Below are 25,313 nucleotides of genomic sequence, written 5' to 3'. Positions count from 1 at the left end.
AGATGGTGATTTGAAATGCCATTTGTACATCTCACCACTGTACTACCTCACTTGGTGGATGACATTTAAGATACAGGTACTGCACCTGTTAAACATTTTGTGACCCTATGGGCAAAAACATATCCACATATTCATCATTGGAGGATATTGTGAGGCAGTTAATGAATTTAGTGTTGTAATCTAAGCCAAGAAGGGATCACAAAGTTCTGTACATACTAGCAGTCATGAATTGTTAACATACACAGTAGGTGGGGGGGTAAAGCATGCATGGGGCAAGAGTACAAATGAAGTTTATAGGCCTGTAAAAAAGAAATCCACCATTCTCCCATCAGACAGTGCATACATCACCTTCTTCTCAGTTCCATTCTTGAACCTCATGGCAGTCACATGTTTAGAAATTGAGAAAATGTGGAAAGTTGCTTTTGTATGTGTTCAATGTTCAGTTTGTATAGTTCTGACTGAGTGTTACGCGAACCTAAATCTGTTTAATAATTAGATAAACTCGGTACAAGAACTTTGGCTTATGTAGTCTCTTCTATTGTATTAAAGCATTATTTGCCGGACTTATTTACCTTAGATGTCTCATTACTCACCTCAGAGAACTTCATTACATTTTATTTTCTGTAGTTTTTCTTTCGTTGGGCAATGGTTTCTTCAAACATACCTACCTCTCAAACACACTTAGAATATAATCGTGTCTTCCATATTGGCAATTTTCTTTTTTTCCTTCAGAAACCAACTGAGAACATCAACTCAACAGCCATTAACAGAGCTACTCTACCATCAAGCTCTTACCCTTATTGAAAATTGGAGATCCATACAGCAGGAAAGGAAAAACAAGCAATATTGCACCACTGCATTTCCCTAGATTAACTTTTTTTCGGCCTTACTCTCAGATCAACACAACATTTACTTTTGAATCTTCCGGGTAAAATAAAGAGTTACTAATTTGGTTTTCCATGCATTTACTCGTACTCCTTTTTATTTTCTTCAGTTGATGGTATAAGTACACACTCACTCCACAACAGGGGTGAAAGAACGCAAAGTTATCATTTTGGAAAACTTTTCTTCCTCTTCTAACAATAATTCGATGAAAATGAAGTTCTTACACAATGTTAACAAGATGTCAAACTAGATGATGGATGCATAATTGATACAAAATTGCTGCAAGTTTTTTAAAAACTATTTAGTAAAACCAAAAATGCATACTTTTACCCCCACCTACCCTACTTTTGTAGCGAGTTTTCTTTTCTTTTTAAGGAGGCTTAAAACTACATTACCCATGACTGCTGTCTCAAACTCTCATTAGTAACTCCCAATTGAGCTAAAGGAAGTGTGATGCACATTTCCCCCTCCTCCTCCCTGTGTATATAACATTTGTTTAATGTCTTTGCATATCACATGCTGTAAGATATATGTTACCCACTTTATCTCCTAGATGGGAGGCTTGCTTAGCAGACACAAAGTAAGAGCGCAGAAATGTGACACAAATATGGACAAAGACATTATTTCTATAAGTAGTTTAGAGAAAAACAGGTTGTGTGAATCAGAATCTAAGCTTGGGTCCACCAATATGGCCCCAACCAGTTAAATATCATGCCAAATTTTTCATTATTCTTGCCATTTGAATTATGTTGCCGGGTATAAATTACCAAAGTGAACCTTAGTGTGGCTCTAATTGTAATTAGTCTCACAACTTTACTCTTCTTTCTCATCTAGTCTCCTTAGCCATTAACTTTACGAATGTTTCTCCAACTAAATCGAGCGTCTTTCACTATTTGCATGAACTCAATTATTGGCAATAGACTTATACAGGCTAAAACCAAGAATTGTGTCCCCTGCAGTCATTCTTAAATTACTAGATGTTTCCATTTCATAATTCCACTTAACAAAGATGTTACTAAATAAAAATAAAGTGCACTTGCAAATGTTGTATGTACATAACAGCAGAACTGAAATGATCAATAATATCTGTGGTCGATTTGGACAGTGATTGTGTTCTGATTGACTGTTTTCTTCCCACTTCATCTGTGTAGTATAATTTTAAAGGTACCTTGGGAGCTCAGCAATTTGCAAAGTGAAAACAAAATAAAGAGAGGAGTACACTAAAGTGTTATGCCAACCATAGCATATTTTATTTATGAATCCCGATTTGTCAGCAAGTAGTTATACACAAAAAATATGAAAGTCAACAAATGTTTTCAAAAATGAAAACAGTTTTTCACAGTTACAGACATATTTCACATGAAGGCAGTGCTGTGTGACAATAGAAACATTAGCATTTTACAGAATGTATAAAAATCACAATTTTATACAATTAAAGGCACAGATATCCATCATAACACAATTCATACTTTAAATAATCTGTGTAAACAATGATCATCACAGCGTGCTACAATTACAGGAAATCTTGGAATAAAAATAATCTCTTCCAAAAAGCTTGTAAAGGGTACAATATACTTTTCAAATACTCTATGTGTGATACTTGGAAAACTGGGGTGGAAACAAGGAAATGTAAATACAAACTAGAATTTTGCTGTTCTGCTCTAGTAGGCAGTACAATACATGTAGGCATTTAATACTAAAATGAGATTCATTTCACATTTCATCTTACTCATGAGAAATTTTCCTCAGTAAATCATCACTGCAACATTTGTGCAATTATTTTGAGCAACAAGTCCAAATGTTATTTGGTCAACTAGAAGCACAGTTCTGGAATGTTTAAGCATCATATTGTTCAATAGGCTGCAGTGTTGATAACAAAGGAAAAAAAATGAAATGGCATATTATGATGATTATAAAGACTTGACTATGGATACTAGATTTTGAGATGCAACTGATTCTCTCAGAATTTGCAACAACATTATTAAAACACTATATAGTGAAAAATGAAGTCAGTTATGAATCTGAATAAAAAAGAGAGGATCTTTGCCCATTTTATTTCCTTGGAGGTGATATTTTCATCTCAAAAGCTCTCTGGTCTTGTCTGTCCAGTGTACAAGTTATTACCAATAACCATTCTTGGGGCGATGTCACAAATTGTGGAGAAGTGACCAACTTTGGAAAAGCTACAGCAAAACCAGTTATGAAGTAAGAATAAAGAAGTGTCGCATGGCTCCACAAGTGTTAACAATATTATGCAGCACTGCCACTATTTTGTAACTAAATTACATGGTCATAAATTTTCATGAATACCTGAAATACTCCATACAAATTAATCACATCTGGTACTATTACTCCATTGAAGAACAGTGAAAACTATAGTTAATGACTAAATTGTACAACTTTAAATTTAAAGTAGTAATTGGTATAAAATGTATTCGCAGACTTCATACTGACCGAAATCTAAATAAAGAGATTATTAATCCTACTGTTATCAGTAAATTAAGGCAGTTTTAACAAGTAAGCTAAAAGTTAAGACATTTAGTGACCTGCAATCACAATTCACCATGTTTAACACATTGCCTGGAACTATATGACATTCAATAATCCATTATCACAGAACATTGTATTCTTCCTAAAATGTTCTTTAATTTTATGTAATATCACAGAAAATTTATAGACAACTGTTTCAAGGACAGTTACTATGACACGCAAATTGAAGTACAAGCCTGAGGCCTCAGTATTCTCTAAATGAGCCCCTATATAATGACTGAGAATTATTACAGCCTTTCACAAATGTCTCAGCATCAAGTTTGTTAAATACTTATTAGACAGAATAGATTTTTTAGTTATTAAAATTTAATCCCATGAACACTCTCCTGTACTACGTGAATTCATTAATTTAATAGCAATCTCAATTAAATCACTGAATGATTGGCTTTATTAAACTCATTATGATCCTAATGACAACAAAATATATTAAGGGTCTTGCTGAATCTGTTCCATCATCCACCTGTTTAACATCAAAGTTTCTTTTTCAACATTGTTATAGACACATGTGAAAACAAAAACAGTAGGTGAAATGTAAATTCTTTTTCAGAAATGGCATTACGGTAGGGTCATTTGTTTTAACATCTTTGCTAAATTTTATGGAACTGCTCTGCCTGTTACCAAGAGTACTTTTTTATGGGAGGGGGGAGTCTGGGGGAGACACTATACTGCTGTGTAATAAAAACGAAGGGTGCAAGTAAATTGTTTTGCTTTTGTAAATTTTGTGCTGAATGATTGCCAAATGTAAGGAACAAAATGATGTGATCATATGGCATTATTAGTTGGGAGACCCTGTCTAGAGATGTTCGGCCACACGGTACAAATGTTTCTAGTTGATGCCACTTTGGTGACTTCCATTTTGAAGCTGAGATGTAATGATGAAGATAACACAAACACCCAGTTCTTGACCAAAGAAAATCTCCAACATGGCTGGGAACTGAACACGAGATCCCAGCAATATAGAGGGTGCAACACTTATCACTAGAAGACGAGCTGTGGAATAATCCACTCAATATTGATGTATGGGAGAACAGCAGAAATTATGTTTTAAAGTTTCCCTTCAGTTCTTTAAAATGTAAAACTGGTAAATAAAGAGACATTCCTGAATATGAAAGGTTTGTGTTTGAATAATGTAACTATAAATATTGCCTAATAAATATATTTGCTAAATTGCACGGAACTACTCTTCCTATTACCCAGGATATATTTTGTTTTATGGGAGACTTTGAGACCAAACCAATCTTAATAATGAAAATCCAAGTTTAAAATACACAACTGAAATAATACTACAATTGAGTTTGGATCTCATGAGAAGCACTTCAATTCATAGGGAACTGACAAATATCAATTATTAATATAAATTATTCTTGTATCAGTATAAGAGGATCATGGCAAAAAGCAAGCCCCAAACATAAATAAAATAGGAAACAGTCACACAGGTATGATTTGTAAGGTAAACTAAAACTAGGAATTAAGTACTTATTTTGTACAAAATATCTTATCACAAAACAACATATTGATAAACAAGTAAACAGTAGACTTCACAATGGTATAGGACAACCTTTGTGATACATTTCAGTGTACCTTCGTTCTTCCGCCACTTTACACAGTGTGCGTGCACTTTCTAAAACTTTTAAATACTTCATGATTGTTTCCAGTTTTCTCTAGATTTGTTTATAAATTAATAATAACAATAAAAAAAGTACACTCACTAGCTTTCACCGTAGTAGCACATACAAAGAAGGCTAGACTCCATGCACTTATAATATTTGACATTTCTTCACAATTCATCTAATTTTCATAATTTCTTCTCAGATATATTTCACAGCACTGCAGATAATTACTTTTATAAATACAACTTCATCAAATGTAGGTATTATCTGTAAACCTGATATCAACCATGAAATATTGAGATACATTTTAAAACGTCACGATATTCAGTCCTTGGAAGGGCAGATGGCCACGATATCTTTAGGTACTAATTAGAAAAATTAAAGTATTGTTACTGGTTATTCTCAAGAAATAAAGTCAATTACCAAAATGTATTCTGCTCTTCCTTAGTAAATATCTTACTGTCCTCAACAATTTTGGGACACTGCAGTCATGACATAGCTTGCAAGTTATGTATCAGAATGAATCAAATGACAAGTTTTTACAAGGGAGTTTCAAGACAGAAGCACATTTTTGCTTTTAAGCTGGAAACAGTGTTTTATCTGTTTTGTAAGTGATTCATTGCCTGTCATCTATAACTAGAACACAGCACCAACAGTATAGTTGAATCAAAATGGTTGCCACAGTCATACGCATAACTGATGTAATAATAAGGTCAGGACGGACATTCATATTCACTTTCAGAGCAGGGCATCATAGATATAAGGCAAAGAACACACATGTGCTGACTAATGACAGAAACAGGTAGGACCCAAGAGTGGCAGACAACTTTTGGGAGGAGCCAGATAAGAATTTGGCTACGGTTGTTTTTACATGACCCTTCCAGGCATTTGCAAGGAGCTATTTAAGAAGAAAATATGGAAAAACTGACTTAGGACAGCAATACGCAATTTCAACTGTGCTCTTAACAAATACAAGTCAACTGTCTCAAGTGCAGTACTGCCTTCCTCAGTCTGTATATACACAAATATTATATCCAGCAAATATGCATATTTTAAATGTCTGAAATGTACATTTAACTCACTAGACCTTATGTTCAGTGGTTTTTCAAAACTTTGGACAGCTCTGAGAAGCGTCATGAGGAAATACATACAGATCACATGATGTTCAGCATGCTATGTTATGCTCTGTCAGAAGAATTGTTTACAAACTATCTATGCACTTTGGAAAATGATGTGTACCGAACACAGTGGAAATTACGTAGAAAAATTATGGGCTACTGGACCAATTTTGTTAAATTATGCAATAATGGGGAAAAATTTTTTCTTTTGGTTCCCTTCATGAATTTAGACTGTAACATGACCCCGAATTTTACTTGGTTGTTTATTCAATGGCACACACAGTTAATTTCTCACTTATCAATGGCTGATGTACTAAAAGCTCTTCTTGTTTTTTCAGTAATGTAATACAATTAAGGAACACTCCTGTGACCAGCAATTATCATAAAAAAAGGTGCTGCCTACATGGACTAGATACTTAAATTAATGTACACAGGATATTTTAATTCTAAGAAAATTTCCTGACCCATGAAGTATTGCCCAATTATTTAAAAACAGTTTTCTTCCTCTGTCTCCTTAAATATTAAGGAACACATCATATAAAATACATTTCCTGTACATACTTCCCTTTTGTTCAATAAATGTGTATACGTTAAATCTATATTTAAATGAAGGGTGTAGAAAGAGGGAGCAGATCTGAGGTGATACAATAAAACACAATGTCTGCAGTGTGCTATAACAAAATATTCAGCTTGAAAATATACTTGACTCATTCCACAAAATTTGCTACCCCCTCATAAGTACAGCCATAACGCTGAATAATCTCAGTTGCAGCATAAACACCACAGCGAATGCATGTCTCAACTGGTTTTCCTAAAACTAGTTGAGACAGGAAACCTGCAACAAGGAGCAGAATATTAGATAGAAACACAATAGTGATCTAGATGTAACTTCTAAGTGTACTAATCACAAACTGTAAGATGGCCCTTTTGTGGAGGATGCTGGGAGCAAAAGCTTTTAATCGATTCTTACAAAAATGTCTCCTTTTATCAGGGTAGTCATCCACAGCTTGTAAATGAAATGGACAACCGTTTAGTGAAAGTGGTTTGTTTTTGTAACTCAACAGGGAGAAGCATAAATAGGTGGCACTCTCAATTTTATTAAAAAAAATTGTTGTTTACATATTCTAATTCTGCAGGAAGCTCACTGTCACAGTACCAGATCTTCAGAATGTACGAAACTAATGTCAGCCTTCAACCTTTAGTTAGATAACCAGCTCTAACGATAAATGTGTTTTTCATTGTGGTTACAATACCAAAAAAACAGTAAAAATGTAATAGAACAACGTACAGTAATCTTTATTTACCCAGCAGAGTTAAATCACTTGAATTTTCATTACTATCTCTAAATGTAAAGCCAACAATTGCTAATTATTCAGAAATTATCTCATACATATTTCCTGTTTTACAGCTGCTGTGAAATGGGAGAGAATGAGATGAAAATAAATGGATGAAAAATTTGACAAAACAAAAAGAGATTGAGAGGAAAGCTTAATTGGACACACGAAAGCAGAACAATCTTTGCTATTGGCTCTGTAACAGAATAAAGTTACATATGAAATTTAAGATAGTTGATGTGGACCACTGAATCAATATACAAGGTGGTGTAAGGTACATGCAAAACTCACACCAAGCCAATTTATTGCAAATAATATCCAAAAGATGCTTAGTGGATGAACTAATATTCATAAGAAGTCTGTGTTGATATTGCGCAGCAGGATAAATGTGGCAAGCACTGGCCACATAACAAGCTGACAGATGGTGATTTTGATCACATAAGGCAGCAACTCTTGAGTTGTAGACAGAAATAATTGACAAGATATATGGATTAAAGTTAGAATGTTACACTCTCATACAAATGCTAGCGTATCACAATTCAAGTGTTGTGACTGTGGACTTCAATCTAAACACTGTGCTGAACACCCAAACAGGTACCTTTAGACCAAATATTCTATCTGAGAAAATTAGAAGTGTATTATTGAACCATACACAACAGAAGACTACTTCTTGCCTTTTTAAACCATCATGCTTGTGATTGGTGTGATGTGGTCCGCAACGAGTTCCTCTCCTGTGCCAACCTTTTCATCTCAGAGTAGCAACTGCAACCTACATCCTTAATCATCTGCTGTATGTATTCATCTGCTGTATGTTTTCCCTTACAGCCCCCTCTAGTAGCATGGAAGTTATTCCATGATGTCTTAACAGGTGTCCTATAAACCTGTCCCTTCTTGTCAGTGTTTTCCATCCATTACTTTCCTCACTGTTTCTGTGTAGAGTCTCATCACTTCTTAACTTATCAGTCCACCTAATTTTCAACATTATTCTGTAGCACCACATCCCTAATGCTTCGAGTCTTTCCTGTTCTGGTTTTCTCACAGTCCATGTTTCACTACCAGCCAATGTTGTGATGTTCCAAACACACATTCCTGGAAATTTCTTTCTCACATTAAGGCTTTTTTTTATATTAGCAGGCTTCTCTTGGACAGGAATACTGTTTTTGCCAGTGCTCGTCTGCTTTTTATGTCCTCCTCACTCTGTCTATCATGGGTTATTCTGCTTCCTAGGTAGTAGAATTTCCTAACTTTGTGATCCAAACTCAGAGGTCAAATTTCTTGCTGTTCTCATTTCTGCTACTTCTCATTACTTTTTTCTTTCTTCAATTAGATCTTATTCCATATTTTGTACTCATCAGGCCATTCTATTCAACAGATCTTTTTCTTCCTCACTTTCACTGAGGTCAGCAGTATCATCAGTGAATCTTATTACTGATATCCTTTCATCTTGATTTTTAATCACACTCTTGAACCTTTCTTTAATGTCTACCATTGCTTCTTCGATGTACAGATTGAAGAGTAGGGGCAAAAGACTACATCTCAGACTTATACCCTTTTTAATCCAAGCACTTCATTCTTGGTCTTCCAGCCTTAACTGATCCCTCATGGTTCTTGTATGTGCTGTGTATTTACTGTATATTACCCATTTTCACTTACAGCATGCCCCTATTTTTCTCAGTTTTGAACATCTTGCACTATTTCACATTGCTGAATGATTTTTCATCAGTCTTGCTTCCACTATCAACCACAATGTTAGAACTGCCTCTCTGGTGCCTTTACCTTTCCTAAAGCCAAACTGATCATCATCTAACGGCTCCTGAATTTTCTTTTCTAAGCTGATTGTGTATTAATTATCGCACTTGTCAGTTCTTGCTATCTTTGGAATTGTACAAATGATGTTTACCTGAAAGTCTGATGGTATATTGACAGTCCACAAACCAACATTAATAGTGGTTCTGTTGCCATTCCTGGTAATGATTTTAAAAATTCTGATAGAATGTTGTCTATCCCTTCTGCCTCATTTGATCTTAAGTCACCCAAAGCTGTTTTAAATTCTGACTAGTACTTGATCACCCATCTCTTCCCTGTCAACATCTGTTTCTTCTTCTCTCACATCATCAGACAATTCCTAACCCCTCATAGAGGCCTTCAATGTACTCTTTCCACCTATCTGCTCTCCGCTCTGCATTTAACAGTGGAATTCCCACTGAATTCTAAATGTTACTGTCACTGTTTTCAATTTCCCCAAATGATGATTTGACTTCCATGTATGCTGGTTCCATCTTTCTGATAATTTTTTTTTATTTCTTCCCATTTTTCATGTAGCCATTTCACCTTAGATTCTCTGTACTTCCTACTGATTTTATTCCTAAGTGAATTGTATTTCTATATTTCTAAATTTCCATGAACATTTCTGTAGTTCCTTCTTTCGCCAATCAACTGAAGTATTTCTTCTGTTACCCACAGTTTTATCTACATTTACAGATACATAGATAATCTGAAAGCTAGCATACGGATGGTGGCAGAAGATGCCCTGTACCACTACTAGCCATTTCCTTCCCTGTTCCACTTGAAAGAGAAAAAGGACTCTACATGTCTCTGTATGAGCCCTAGTTTCTCGAATCTGATCTTTGTGGTCCTTACGTGCAATGTATGTTGGCAGCAGTAGAACCATTCGGCAGTCAGCTTCAAACGACAGTTCTCTAAATTTTCTCAGTAGCAGTCTTCAAAAAGAATGTCTCCTTCTCTTCAGGGATTTCCATTTGAGTTCTCAAAGCATCTCCACAACATTTAAACCTACTGGTAACAAATGTAGCAACCAGCCTCTGAATTGCTTCAATGTCTTCCTTCAAACCGACCTGGTACGGATCCCAAACACACAATCAGTAGTTCAGAAGAATAGGTCACACAAGTGTCCTATATGTGATTTCTTTTACAGGTGAACCACTCTTTCCTAAAATACGCTTTGCAATGTTATGCCCAGATATTTACAGGACATGACTGTGTCGAGCAATACACTACTAATGCTTTATAAAAACATTACAGGTTTGTTTTTCCTATTCATCCACATTAACTCGCATTTTCCCACATTTAGAGCTAGCTGCCATTCATCACACCAACTAAAAGTTTTGTTCAAGTCATCTTGTGTCTTCCTACAGCCTCTCACCTTACTGTACAACACGGCATCATCAGCAAACAATCACAGATTGCTGCCCACCCTGTCTGCCAAATCATTTATGAATATAGAGAACAGCAGCAGTTTTATTACACTTCTCTGGCGCCCTCCTGTCAAGAGGGCATCAGGGAACCACAGAAAGGGCGTCCGGCTAGAAGGGGGCAGGTAAATCACAGTAAGTTAGTTATAGAAACGATCGGTATTGTAGTTGTAAATGTCGTAGCTGTGTTGGGAAAGAACCAGAACTCCAAGCCCTAACAGAAAGCACTGAAGCTCATATAGTTATAGGTACAGAAATCTGGGGAAATAAGCACATCAGAATTTTTTGTTACAACAGTGTTCAGAAAGGATCGATTAAATAAAATTGGTGGTGGAGTATTTATAGCTGTCAAAAGTAGTTTGCCTTGTAGTGAAATTGAAGTAGATAGTTCCTGCGAAATAGAATGGGTAGAGGTTATACTTGACAATCGGACTAAACTATTAATTGGTTCGGTTTACTGACCCTCCGACTCAGAAGATATAGTTGCTGAACAGTTCAATAAAAACTTGAGTCTCATTTCAAATAGGTACCCCACTCATACAATTCTAGTCGGTGGCGACTTTAATCTACCCTCGAAATCTACCCTGGAAAAATTATACGTTTACAGCCAGCGGCAAGCATAAAATGCCATCTGAAATTGTACTGAATGTTTTCTCAGAAAATTATTTTGAACAATTAGTTCATGAGCCCACTCGAAGTGTAAATGATTGCGAAAGCATACTTGACCTCTTAGCATCAAATAATCCTGGACAAATAGTGAGTATCATGACGAATACAGGGATTAGCAACCACAGGGCAGTAGCTGCTAGGCTGAATACCGTAACTCCAACAACCATCAAAAAGAAACGCAAAGTATATCTGTTAAAAAAAAGGTGATGAAAATGCTCTTAATGTCTTTTTAAGAGACAGTCTGCACTCCTTCCTTCTGATCTGATCATGTAAGTGTAGAAAAGTTATGGAATGATTTCAAAGAGATAGTATCAACAGCAATTGAGAGATATACACCACATAAATTAATAAGTGATGGTACTTCCATTCCCGCTTCTTTGTGCTCTGATTCTACCTGACTAGTCTCTTAAGCTTTAGCCTAATCTTCTCATTACTAAATAGTGATCTGAGTCTATATCTGCTCCTGGGTACACCTTAAAAGCCAATAACCAATTTCAGAATCCCTGGCTGACCATGATGTAATCTAAGTGAAATCTTCCCTTATCTCCGTGCCTTTTCCAAGTGCATTTCCTCCTGTTGTGATTTTTGAACAGTGTATTCACTTTATTAGCTGCAATTTATTGCAGAAGTCGATTAGTCTTTTTTCTCTCTCGTTCCTATGACCTACAGTTCATATTCTCCCGTAAGCCTCTCTCTTACTCCTTCCCTTATACTCACATTCCAATCTCCCATGACTATTGGATTTTCATCTCCCTTTGTGTACTCAATTATCTGTTCAATATCTTCATATACGTTCTCTGTGTCTTCATCTCCTGCTTCTGCCGTTGTCATGTAAACCTGAACTAATGTTGTTCGTGTTGGGCTGCTGTCATTTCTGATGAGAAAAACCTTATCACTGAACTATTCATGGCATCTCTTCTCTGCCCTAACTTCCTATTCATAATGTATCCTACACCTGTCATACCACTTCATTCTGCTGTTGATGTTACCCTATACTTATCTGTCCAGAAATCCTTGTATTCTTTCCATTTCACTTGACTGGCCACCACTGTATCTAGATTATGCCTTAAACATTTCCCTTTTCACATTTTCTAGCTTACCTACCATATTCAAACTTCTGATGTTGCAACCCCCTATTCCTAGAAAGTTTTTTTGTTGGTTATTCATGGTTACTTCCCCCTTGGCAGTACCCTCCTGGAGGTCCAAAGGGGGACTAATTCAGAATTTTTAGCCAGTGGAAAGATCATCATGACACTTTTTTTTTTATTACAGGCCACATGCCATGCGAATACACATTACGTGTCTCTTAATGCAGTGGTTTCCATTGTCTTCTGCATCCTCATGCTGTTGATAATTGATGATTCTTCCACCTTTTGGGGGCAGTTTCCCATCTCATGGGCAAGGTAATGACCTGAACCTCTATCTGGCCCATCACCCTCTTCGACAAGGGCGTTGGCCTTGCAGACATTATCATTGGAAGGGAAGAGGAATTAGGTGAAGAGGAGATGGGAGATATGGAACTGTGAGAGACATTTGGCAAAGTGCCGAAGGACCTGAGTCGAAACAAGGCACAAGTAGATGACATTGCCTCCGAATTACATATATTTTTGGGAGAACATACAACAACAAAACTATTCCACCTTGTATGCAAAATATATGAGACACGTAAGGTAAGGGCAATGAGGGCATACATAGGAATACTCATTTTTACACAAGTGCACCTGACAACTAGTTGGTGACAGTCTTGTCCAATGGGCAGAGTGATTGCTACAGGCTGTCTGGTAAAGACAATGCAAGACAGACATGTAACACACAGTGGATCTCACTGCCATCAACATATAACAAATCCACAAGTACAGAATAGAAAGGGTGTCATGCTGAGTATCCTCACTGAAATAAAATATGTCTATGTAAAAATCTTGGATATTTAGATTCACATGACCTAGTAGTGCAACATTAATTCAAAATCTAGGAAATTGAGGTGTTCCAAAGAGAAGTGTCCATTGCCTCTTAAGATGTCTTTATGTGCAAAAAATCTACACAAGTCATAGCAGTATTACTTACAGTCATTTAAACTAATTTCCTTAACAAATTAATATATGAGAACCTGAGGTGCTACAAATGGAAACGAGGTGGCAAATGAAACACATTTCTTTACAGTACAGCCTCTGAATACCATGCTTTGATACACTAAATAGTTATAGTGTTACAAGCAACAAACAAAACTGCAGTCAAACAAATTAAGCCAGAATATATAATTCAAACAGTAACATATATTACGCAGTGAACACAGCATGGGCACAACTATTACATGTTTTCTGTCTAAGTTACTTTACAATATTCAATGTTTTTAGTAGGATAATTAAATATTTTTAAATCAGATATTAATAAAGTCATTTGCCATGTTAGCACGGTCAAGTACTGTAAACTCAGAGGGGTTATGTGAAACATCATCAAAAGACTGTTACAAATAACTGGTCACTTTTATTTTTATGTTAATTTATAAATATGTTTTCCTTGTGTAGACATGAATACACTAAGCAGATTCAGAAGGATGTAGGATGCAGTAAGTACTGGGACATGAAGCAGCTTGCACAGGATAGGGTAGCATGGAGAGCTGCATGAAACCAGTCTCCGGACTGAAGACCACAACAACAACATTTCCTTGTGTAATCCAGTGTTACAAAATGTTTCAACACATGTATTAACAGCAATGGAACCGAAAGCTGTATAAAGTATTTTGCAGGTGGAAAATGACAACAAGAAAGAGGGCTATCTGTAAATGTTTTAATGCACAGTATCTTTACGATGAAAATATCAAAGATTCATGGTAGTTACATATTAAGGACATATGTTGGTCGTCTTTACCTACTTTGGACTGCCTTAACAGACTTGGCTTAATAATGGTCTAACAACTATTAGCACTGTACCTGATAATGTCAAAGCTGATATCTGGATTTACAGAGCATATATGTAATAATAAACAGTCAAACAGTGGTTTACTCTTTTAAAAAGAATTTGGTTTTATTGAATTAAACAGATGGTATTCAATATCAATCATAAATACTTCTTGTCTTCAATTACCTAACTTTCCTATTTTACTAATTTTATTTGCGAATGTTCTCATATTTTGCAGTTCTTATCAACTGTGAGAAAACATAACAATTCTACAACCAAGCTGGCTTAAGGGTGATAAATGAAGTGACATGTGGTCACCTCTTAACACGTTATGAAGGCAAATTTCTAGTAGGTTGCACATTTATCTGACCCTGACTGATTGCAATTTTTAACACTAATTTTACTAGTAAAAGAGAGGGGGCTGCTCTCAGACTTGCAAAATATTTAAAAAATTCACAAAGAATGCAGTAATTCCAATTCCCAAGAATGGAAAGGACTATGAACCATGGTCCTTGGTGGGGTGGGTGTAGTAAACCCTTGTCATCAGGCCTGACACACATGCGCAGACAGCAGCGACACCTGCCGGAAATTGTATCTTTATATGTATAGACTCAGGCCTCCGAGCTCTCAGTTGTCAAATGTATTCCAGTCATGTTATTACTATCTGTGCACTCTTGTTTTCACTCCATGACCCAATACAGTTAATTAGTGAGGGTAGGATTTTTGGTGTTCTGGATCCTGAGGATTCACTGCAACTCAGATCTACTTTTTGTTGTCAGCTCTACTTTAGCCAATCACCCAACAACAGTAGTGTACTGCAGCCATATTGGAATGGTTATAGGTTATGCTGAACCAGCCTCTGCTCCCACTGTAACCCCCCAACCCCCCTCCCCCCCCCCCCCAAGTGGAAGACTGGGTTACTTACGAGAAGTGGATTCATTCGCCAACACCTCATGGCATTCCACATGGTCGACAAGGAGGTCTGTACAGCTCTTTTCTTATCCTGGACAGCCCCTGCCCTCCACGCTTCCTAAACGGTTAAATATGTTTGGCAATAAGGAACATGAATGTCATTGCTGCTGATTTCATTCGCAGCAACCTCGAACATAATGACATATTCGGAAATGAATAACCAAATATTTGTGACAAGCAAGGAATTATGTATTTAAGTTGTCCTCCTAGGTTCCTGACTAAGAACATACTCTGAAATTGCCACATATTTGGAACTAAGCAACCAAATATTTATTTCATTCTTCGTTTTTTGATCAGACAGAAATGTAAATAACATCGAATACTGCAGAATATACTTGTACTACATTCATAACGAAGTCCCACTCACTTGAAGACTTACTTCATTGATGCTTCGTCAATGACATATAATGAAAAGAGTTAAATGTTTGTGATAAATTTTGAATGTGCCATCAGTTTGAAATGGCATACTACAAGTTATAATACAAAACACCTAAATACGCCAAAATCAAAATGCATGCTGCATCGCGTCACTTCCGTTTGGAGCAGATGTGTGTTGTAGGTTTAACATCCTCACATTTGATGATGGCCACAAGGGTATGACGTGAATGGGGATGGGAAGGATGCCAAATACACAGTGATTTCTGTGTGCTTGTTGCACCATATATATATATATATATATATATATATATATATATATATATAAAGAGGTTTATGCAGCAAATAAGGAAAATGATACGCACTGCTTAAGTTAGTACTTTGGTAAAAATGTTAGTTTCTGCACAAAAATATTGAAAAGAACACTGTCAGATTCACAATCTTTATCAAGTGATCATAAATAAAGTATTTTGTTAAAAGCTTTGATTCTCTAAGACAAGTTCGGCAGTATTACATTCATAGTCCAGGTAAATCAACAAGATGTGCCATTTCAGAATTGAATATGCCTAGTGCCAGTGTAGAAAGAAAGACTGCCAAACATGTTCAATTGCTGTGTTAGAGACTTCTGAATGATTGTATTAATTAATAACAGTTTGTCTTTCACTTGGTAGCTTGCAATATTTTGTCCTGAATTGTCTCTAAACTGTCGTAGTGGAACGTGATTAATGAAACCATATACAACAATGTGCATTCTCTGCTATGTTATGCGACTCCAGGATGACTGTTGGAATAAATCATTTGCGTATGGCAGTTCTGTATAAAACATTTCTGCAAGTTATTTGCCTTTTTCAAAATTAAACGTTACTCTTTTATACCTAATTTGTAAACACCCTGTAAAGGGAGCAAAAGGTTATCTACAACTTGTATCGAAACTACACTGTAGTTATAAATAGTCTACAAAAGTGGAAAGGAAGCAGTGGTTGAGAACAAAGTAAGGTAGTGTTGTAGTCTATCCCCAATGTTATGTAATATAAGTTTTTACACTGTTTTGTTAGTTTTATGTCAATTGCTAATTTTATGTCAGTTACATAGTGTTGGGCACCCATCCAAACTAATTTGTGTGGTGGATTCACAATGTGGTTGAGTTTTCTGTTTTGTGTTTCTTTCTTCATTTTTTTTGTGTGTATGACAACTTTACTAGCAAGGATGTCTGTAAGAATAATGGAGATTACTGAAGAATGGGACAAAACCCGTCGACTTTGACCAGTAACGTCCGAAGTTACCAGAGACGATGTATTGCACCGATTTAACCGCAAAGACAAGTATTGAGAAACAAAGGAATGCTGGACAGAGGAAACAGATGGTAGGCATATACAGGGTGGTCCATTGATCGTGACCGGGCCAGATATCTCACGAAATAAGCGTCAAACGAAAAAACTACAATGAACGAAACTTGTCTAACTTGAAGGGGAAAACAGATGACGCTATGGTCGGCCCGTTAGATGGCGCTGCCATAGGTCAAACGGATATCAACTGCGTTTTTTTAAAATAGGTACCCCCATTTTTTTATCGCATATTCGTGTAGTACGTAAAGAAATATGAATGTTTTAGTTGGACCACTTTTTCCGCTTTGTGATAGATGGCGCTATAATAGTCACAAACATATGGCTCACAATTTTAGTTGAGCAGTTGATAACAGATAGGTATTTTAAATTAAAATACAGAACACAGATACGTTTGAACATTACATTTCGGTTGTTCCAATGTGATACATGTACCTTTTTGAACTTATCATTATTGGAAACCCATGCTGTTACAGCGTGATTACCTGTAAATACCACGTTAAAGCAATAAATGCTCAAAATCACGTCCGTTGACCTCAATGCACTTGGCAATATGTGTAACGATATTCCTCTCAACAGCAAGTAGTTCGCCTTTCGTAAAGTTCGCACATGCATTGACAACACGGTGACGCATGTTGTCAGGCGCTGTCGGTGGATCACGATAGCAAATAACCTTTAACTTTCCTCACAGGAAGAAATCCGGGGACGTCAGATCCGCTGAACGTGAGGGGCATGTTATGGTGCTTCGATGACCAATCCACCTGTCATGAAATATGCTATTTAATACCGCTTAAACCGTACGTGAGCTATGTGCCAGACATCCATCATGTTGGAAGTACATTGCCATTCTGTCATGCAGTGAAACATCTTGTAGTAACATCGGTAGAACATTACGTAGGAAATCAGCATAAGTTGCACCTCTTAGATTGTCATCGATAAAACGGGAGCCAATTATCCTTCCTCCCTGAATGCGTCACTATACATTAAGTGGCCAAGGTCGCTAATGTTCCACCTGTCGCAGTCATCATGGATTTTCCGTTGCCCAGTAGTGCATGTTATGCCTGTTTACGTTACAGCTACTGGTGAATGACGCTTCGTCGCTAAATACAACGCGTGCAAAAAATCTCTCATCGTCCCGTAATTTCCTTGTGCCCAGTGGAAGAACTGTACACACTGTTCAAAGTCGTCGCCATGCCATTCCTGGTGCATAGAAATGTGGTACAGGTGCAGTCGATGATGATGTAGCATTCTCAACACCGGTGTTTTTGAGATTCCCGATTCTCGCGCAATTTGTCATTCCCTGTGTAATGCACTGAAATGGCCTTATGTTTTTTTGTTACTGTTAATTCAGGGTATGTTTTATTTTGCTGAAAATTGAGCATCTGTTTTTTCAAGCACACAAGGAGCAAACCTTTTGCTATGGCCACATAACTTAAGATTTCGTTTAGCTATTTGTATTCCAAGTGTCTTGCTGTTTAAATTAACTTTTACAAAATCCCAGGATACATCAATTGCTGATTTTTAAAGGCTGAGTTGCATTTACGCCTTTTTAAGTTTTACAGCACGTCACCTGCAAATTAGTCTGAATAATTTGGCTGTAAAGTTATTAATCATGAAACATTTTTCTGCTTTTTCTGTGTGGTAGTACTCTCTTGTTGTAAAGTTTTGGTAGAGGCTACAGCTTTCCTCAGGCGATGACTTATTTGGGTGATGATTTTCATCAATGAGGTGATCTGCAAAGGTGTAGTGTGTGCTGCTCATGGAAACACACTAGTAGCTATGAGACAAACAGAATAAATCAGCAAAACACAAGAATTCCTACACGAGAACACTATCATAAAATTAGTCAGTAATCCCACCATGAGGAACAAAAGAAACCTGCTGACAAAGGCTCCACAACCATTGTTTTGAACCACAAGGATTGCGTTGCAAATGGACTCTGTAATCTGTCAGATACTTCCACCGACAAACCATGCCACAGTGATCCTATTCCAGAAATCCAGCAGAGTCACTACTCAAATCCTGAGGCCCATCCTAGGACCTCTCCTCAGAATCCATCTCTCTACTTACCCCTACCACTTCCCACACTCCTACCTTCTACATGCTTCCTAAAGTCCATAAAACCAACCACCCAAGACACCTCATTGTGGCTGGTTACTGTGCCCCTACTGAGACAATCTCTGCTCTCGTAGACCAACACCGTCAACCTATTACCCGAAACCTATCCTCCTACATAAAATACATCAACCATTTCCTTGACCGACTCTCCACAGTTCCTGTCCCTTTACCACACAGTGCCCCGCTCGTCACTATTGATGCCACCTCCCTGTACACTAACATTCCTAATGCCCATGGCCTTACTGCTGTCGAACACTATCTTACCAGACGCCCTATGCATTCCAAACCAACAACCTCCTTCCTAGTCTCCATGACCAACTATATCCTCACCCACAATTACTACTCGTTTGAAGGCATTACCTACAAACAAATACGCAGTAAGGCTATGGGCACCCACATGGCACCATCCTACGCTAACCTATTCATGGGCCATCTCGAGGAATCCTTCCTAAAAACCCAGAATCCTAAACCCCTCTCCTGGTTCAGGTTCACTGATGACATCTTTGCTATCTGAATTGAAGGTGAGGATACTTTATTCACATTCCTCCAGAACCTCAACAACTTCTCCCCCATTTGCTTCACCTGGTCCTACTCAACCCAACAAGCCACCTTCCAAGATGTTGACCTTCACCTCAGAGATGGCTACATCAGTACCTCCATCCATATCAAACCTACTAACCACCAACAATACCTCCACTTCGACAGCCGCCACCCGTTGCATACCAAGAAGTCCCTTCCATACAGCCTAGCCACCCGTGGTCTTCGCATCTGCAGTGACGTGCAGTCCCTCGCTAAATATACCAAGGGTCTCACTGAAGCCTCACTGACCGTAATTATCCTCCCATCCTTGTACAAAAACAAATCTCCTGTGCCTTATCTTACCAGTCTCCCACCAGCCTACATTCCTGTAACCCTCCTGCCCTCAACCTTTCTTAGTTACTGTCCTCACCCATCCAGCCCCCTCCCTGTTCCCATTCCAGCACTAAACAGCCGTCATTTCACTGCTACACCCAATCTTTTAATTTCTTTTAGTTCTCTTCTTTCCGCTACTTACCCACTCCCCCCTCCACACCTTCGTCCCTGTCCTCCATCTAAACTGCAACACTTGACTGTCCGCCACTCCCACCACACTACCCGTCCCCACCCCAGCCTCCTCCTTACCCCCACCCAGTCGCCTCTGCCATCATGAACTGGTGCTGCTGTTTGCAGTGTGGTCTCAGCTCTCTGAGACTGCAGGTGTGTGTGCAAGTTGCATTTATATGTGTGTGTGTGTGTGTGTACTGCTGACAAAGGCCTTAATGGCCGAAATTTCAATTGTGTGAACCTTTTTATTGTGCCTATCGCGACTCAACATCTCCGCTATACGGTGAGTAGCAACTTTCCTTCTCTAAAATATTTCTGCTTGCTGATGACACTAGCTTGGTAGTAAAGGATGCTGTGTTGAACACTGGCTCTGTTTCAAATAGTGCAGTTCATTTCATAATTTTATGGCTTGTAGGAAATAAACTAACACTAAATAACAGTAAGACTCAGTTTTCATAGTTTGTAACACACGGTTCAACAAAACCTGACTTTTAATTTCACAGAATAGGGATATGATTAGTGAAACTGAACTGTTCAAATTTTTAGTTGTTCAGATAGTTAACTGTCATGGAAAGCCCATGTTCAGGATCTTGTTCAAAGACTTAATGCTGCCATTTTAACTATTCGAATCGTATTTGAAGTGACCAATTGTTCAACATAAAAATTAGTCTACTTTGGTTACTTTTACTCGGTATGTTGTATGGTATTATATTTTGGGGTAACTCTTCACATTCTAAAAGCATATTTTTGGCTCAGAAATGGGCAGTTCAGGCAATAAGTGGTGTAAGTTCGTGAACCTCTCGTTGACTGCTGTTCATGTGTCTGGGTATTTTGACATTGGTCTCTCAATATATACAGGGTGTTTCACTAAATGTGTTTGCCTCTGTAAGTTATGAAGTAACAGGTGAGGCAAATATTTATTGCAGTAGGTCACCATGAGAAACGTTACACTGTCTGTGGAGCTATGAACATAGTTTATTGTGTTATTATCCAAGGAGTTACAGCAAAAAGATGCAATTTTTTGAAATGGAACAATAGTTGTTTCCATCATGAACTGGAATCAGTAACACCAGCTGTGTATACATAAATTTAAAGTACATTTCTATCACTTTTAGTTTGGGAGCTACAACTCTTCAAAATTTCAGGGGCAGATACCACACACACTGCACATAACGCAATGCACCTTCTAAATGTGGTGCGGCCGAGTTGTAACGTAGCTGGTGTCATGTTCCAAGAAGCTTCCTCGGTGCACTGTTGGACTGCCGACTGTCACTGCACACTGCTGCATACTAGACAGCTTGAGCCCCACAAACAAACGGGGCTCAATATACCACAGTTAATGACATCGGATGACGATGGCATACACGAACAATGAGTATAGTGACATGTTGCTGGTGCTCGATGAGTGCTGACACGATGCCACTGAAGCAGCCATGGCATAGGCTGTGAGATATTGTAGGCGAAGAGCTCTGACAGCCATTACGTTCTTACGTACCGAAAGCAAATTTGGAAAAAAAGGCAGCTTGGTAATACACCGCAGTAACAGACAAAGAACTGCAAGAAGTGAGGAAACGGAGGTGTTTGTTTTAGCTGCAGTACACCACGATCCTCATGTCGGCTTACAAGCCATTGCTGCAGTCGCTGGTGTCAGTCTCACATCTGTGTGGCCTATAGTAAATGGCCAGAGGTTTCACCCGTACCACCTGTCACTGACCCAGGAGCTGCATGGGAATGATTTGTGTGTGAGGGTTGCATTCTGTGAATGTGCCATGTGTAATTTCATGCTGGAGTCTTTACAAGGTGTTATGTTCTCTGATGAGTCCACATTCACAAATTATGGTGCAGTGAGTGTGCACTACTGGGCCGCAGACAATCCTCGGTGGGTACAACTTGTCAACCGTCAACGTAGGTGGTCTCTTAATGTATGGTGTGGAGTCCTTGGCGATTAAATCATCGGCCTACACTAATTCCCAGGTACACTTAAGGTGAGTTATATCGCGCGTTTATAGTTGACACTTTGGGTGGTCTCCTTGAACATGTGTGTCTACACACGAGAGTCCAGATGTGTATGCACCATGATGGTCACTCACCCCATTCTGCGTGTGCTGTTCTGGAAGAACTAAACAACAGGTTTGCAGGAGGGTGGCTGGAGCACCATGCTCCTCATTCATGGCCTGCAAGGTTGCCCGATTTAACACCATTAGATTTCTTTTTGTGGGGATATCTAAAGGATTGTGTTTATGTCACTGAGCCCACATCCCCAGATGATTTAAAACGGTACATCAAGGACGTATGTTGCTCCGTAACACCGGCAATCTAACATCTCATCAGCAGATCCTTTAGAAGGCGCTCTGAAACTGTGTATTCAGGAACATGGACACACATTTGAACATCTCGTTTAAATCAACTTCCTACCGCCAGAACATCCATCACCCACCACACAGCCATGTATTATGTACAACGTGTGGTATCTGCCCCTGAAACTTTGAAGGGTTGTAGCTCCCAAACTAAAAGTGATAGGAACGTAATTTAAATTGATGTATATACAACTGGTGTTACTGATTCCAGTGCATGATAGTAACAACTATTGTTCCATTTCAAAAATTGTATCTTTTTGCTGTAACTCTTTGGATAATAACACAATAAACTATGTTCATAGCTCCACAGACAGTGTAACGTTTCTTATAGTGACCTACCAAAAGAAATATTTCCATCGCCTATTACTTCATGGCTTACAGAGGTAAACACATTTAGTGAAACACCCTGTATATTCCTTAGTGTCATTTCTTGTTAACAATTTTAACTTAATCCAACGAATAAGCAGCTTTCACTCAGTTAATACTTGGCAGAAATTAAACCTGCATTTGGATCGGACTTCCTTAACTCTTGTGCAGAAAGGTGTGCAGTATACCGCTGCACCCATTTTTGATAAGCTACCATTAGAATTCAAAAATCTGAGCAGTAATCCACACACTTTCAAATTTAAACTGAAGAGTTTCTTCATGAGTCACTCCTCCTATTCTGTCGAAGAGTTCCTTGAAAAATTCTGATTCTTCTTGTACTGTTGACTGCGTTTAGTTAAAAATATGGCTTGACTTTTTTTCGGGTTCATAAACATTTTATTTTTATCTGCTATTACTTTTATGTTGTAATTTCATGTACTGACACGTTCCATGACCTCTGAGATTTGCTCCTCAATTTGGTCCTACAGAACTTGACGTGTAAATAAATAAATTCCCTCAGCATCAACCTGATTTAATTAGACTACATTCCATTATCCTCATTTTGCTATTGTTGATGTCCATCTTATATCCCCCTTTTAAGACACTGGTTCTGTTCAACTATTCTTCCAGGTCCTTTGCTGTCTCTGACAGAAATACAATTTCATCGGGAAACCACAAAGTTTGTATTTCTTCTCCATGGATATTAATCGCTACTTTAAAATTTTCTTTTGTTTCCTTTACTGCCTGCTGAATATATAGATTGAATAACATCAGGGATAGGCTACAACTGTGTCTCACTCCCTTCCCAACCACTGCTTCCCTTCCATGCCCCCTGTCTCTTTTAACAGCCATCTGGTTTCTGTACAAATTGTAAATAGCCTCTCGCTCTCTGTATGTGACGCCTGCCACCTTCAGAATTTGAAAGAAAGTATTCCAGTAAACATTGTACAAAGCTTTCTCTAAGTCTACAAATGCTAGAAATGTAGGCTTGCCCTTCCTCAGTCTGTCTTCTAAGATAAGTCATAGCGTCAGTATTGCCTAACGTGTTAAAACATTTCTACGGAATCCAAACTAATCTTCCCCAAGGTCAGCTTCTGCCAATTTTTCCATTCGTCTCCAAAGAATTTGTGTCAGTATTTTGCAGCTCCAAAGTGCCCAACCTAAATTGTTGAACAAAAATAAAGTCCAGAATGGAATAACAACAATACGGAAAGGGCAGACAGTTACTCAGGACACAGAGAAGGTGTTGAGTCGCAGACAAGCACAATGAAAAAGAATGCTGGAAATATTTCTGCTTTCAAAGTATTTCTTCAGAAGTAGGAAACACATCACATTCACACAAGCACAACTCGCACATACATGGCCAGTCTCTATGTGCTGAGGCATGAATGTGGTGTTATTTTTTATTTCAGGAGAAGGGCTGCCTGAAAGCTGAAATAATTCCAGCATTCATTCTCATTGTACCTGTCTGGGAATCAGTGCCTACTGTATGTGGTGAATAGCAAAACAGCAAAATACATAAACCAAATGTTCCAATTAGAACAGTAGCCAACTTCAAACATGCAACATCTTATCACTAGTAAGCCACACTCGTACATTACTACACAAACTGTACACTTCCACAACAGGAACCTTCAAAAAAGCAATGAACTGCCAGAAAAAAATAAGGCCCCTCAATGGGTTCACCCGTCAGTGGCCCGCTTGTCAATATATTTCTGAATCACAATGGAAACAAAATATTCAGCAAATTTAAACATCCAGAACAAAACAACTTTGTCACACTACTATGTAGATAATCTCAGTTGTTTGTTAGATGAAACAGACACTTGGATAAATCAGCCGTACAGTGACAAAAACAAAGCTAGCTCTTAAATTCACCACACAGATAATAGCACACATGAAACTAAATTTCCTACATATCACCATACATAGAATCAACCACAAACATAACTTTGAAACACACAGGAAACTCACAACTACGAGTACAACCAAACACTATCAATCCAATCACCTAATGATACAGACATATTCAAGTTCCAGATACATGCTACAGTCTTCACAGAACCACTGTGGATAAATTGAACTACACACAGCTTCTAAGCACAATGCACCAGGTATCCAGAGAGAATGTACAATACACAAACAATAAACAAGCTAAACAACAAACTACAACAAAAAACCCACGAATATCAACACATGATGGACACACGTAAACAGTATGTCCCCCATCCTATATGTAGGTGGCATGCAGTGCTTCTTGAAAAGTGTTCACCTTACAATGAACACTGTTGCAGATACGAACATACAGCAACAAACATATCCATGGGGAAAGGGCAGGGGGACAACAAACATAAATACCACATAACAACTTTGTATAGAAAAATCAACACCAACAACATTTCTACAGACAAATTACAAAAAGC

The 25,313-nt window shown here is 37.9% G+C and overlaps 1 protein-coding gene across 3 annotated transcripts in view; it reads right to left on the bottom strand.

The window, feature by feature from the left end:
- Positions 1 to 2,111: 2,111 nt before the first annotated feature.
- Positions 2,112 to 25,313, bottom strand: part of LOC126336438 (uncharacterized) — a 96,850-nt gene continuing 73,648 nt past the window's right edge. For all 3 annotated transcript variants that reach the window (XM_050000133.1, XM_050000132.1, XM_050000135.1), the window contains one exon: positions 2,112 to 6,998. In XM_050000133.1, the coding sequence (XP_049856090.1) occupies positions 6,871 to 6,998 (128 nt within the window). In that variant the 3' untranslated portion in view covers positions 2,112 to 6,870. The remainder of the gene's footprint in view (positions 6,999 to 25,313) is intronic.

The sequence above is a fragment of the Schistocerca gregaria genome, chromosome 2 (genome assembly GCF_023897955.1).
Source record: "Schistocerca gregaria isolate iqSchGreg1 chromosome 2, iqSchGreg1.2, whole genome shotgun sequence".
Taxonomy (NCBI): domain Eukaryota; kingdom Metazoa; phylum Arthropoda; class Insecta; order Orthoptera; family Acrididae; genus Schistocerca; species Schistocerca gregaria.
Note: the sequence above shows the minus strand (reverse complement) of the source record. Positions and strands in the feature narration are given on the sequence as shown.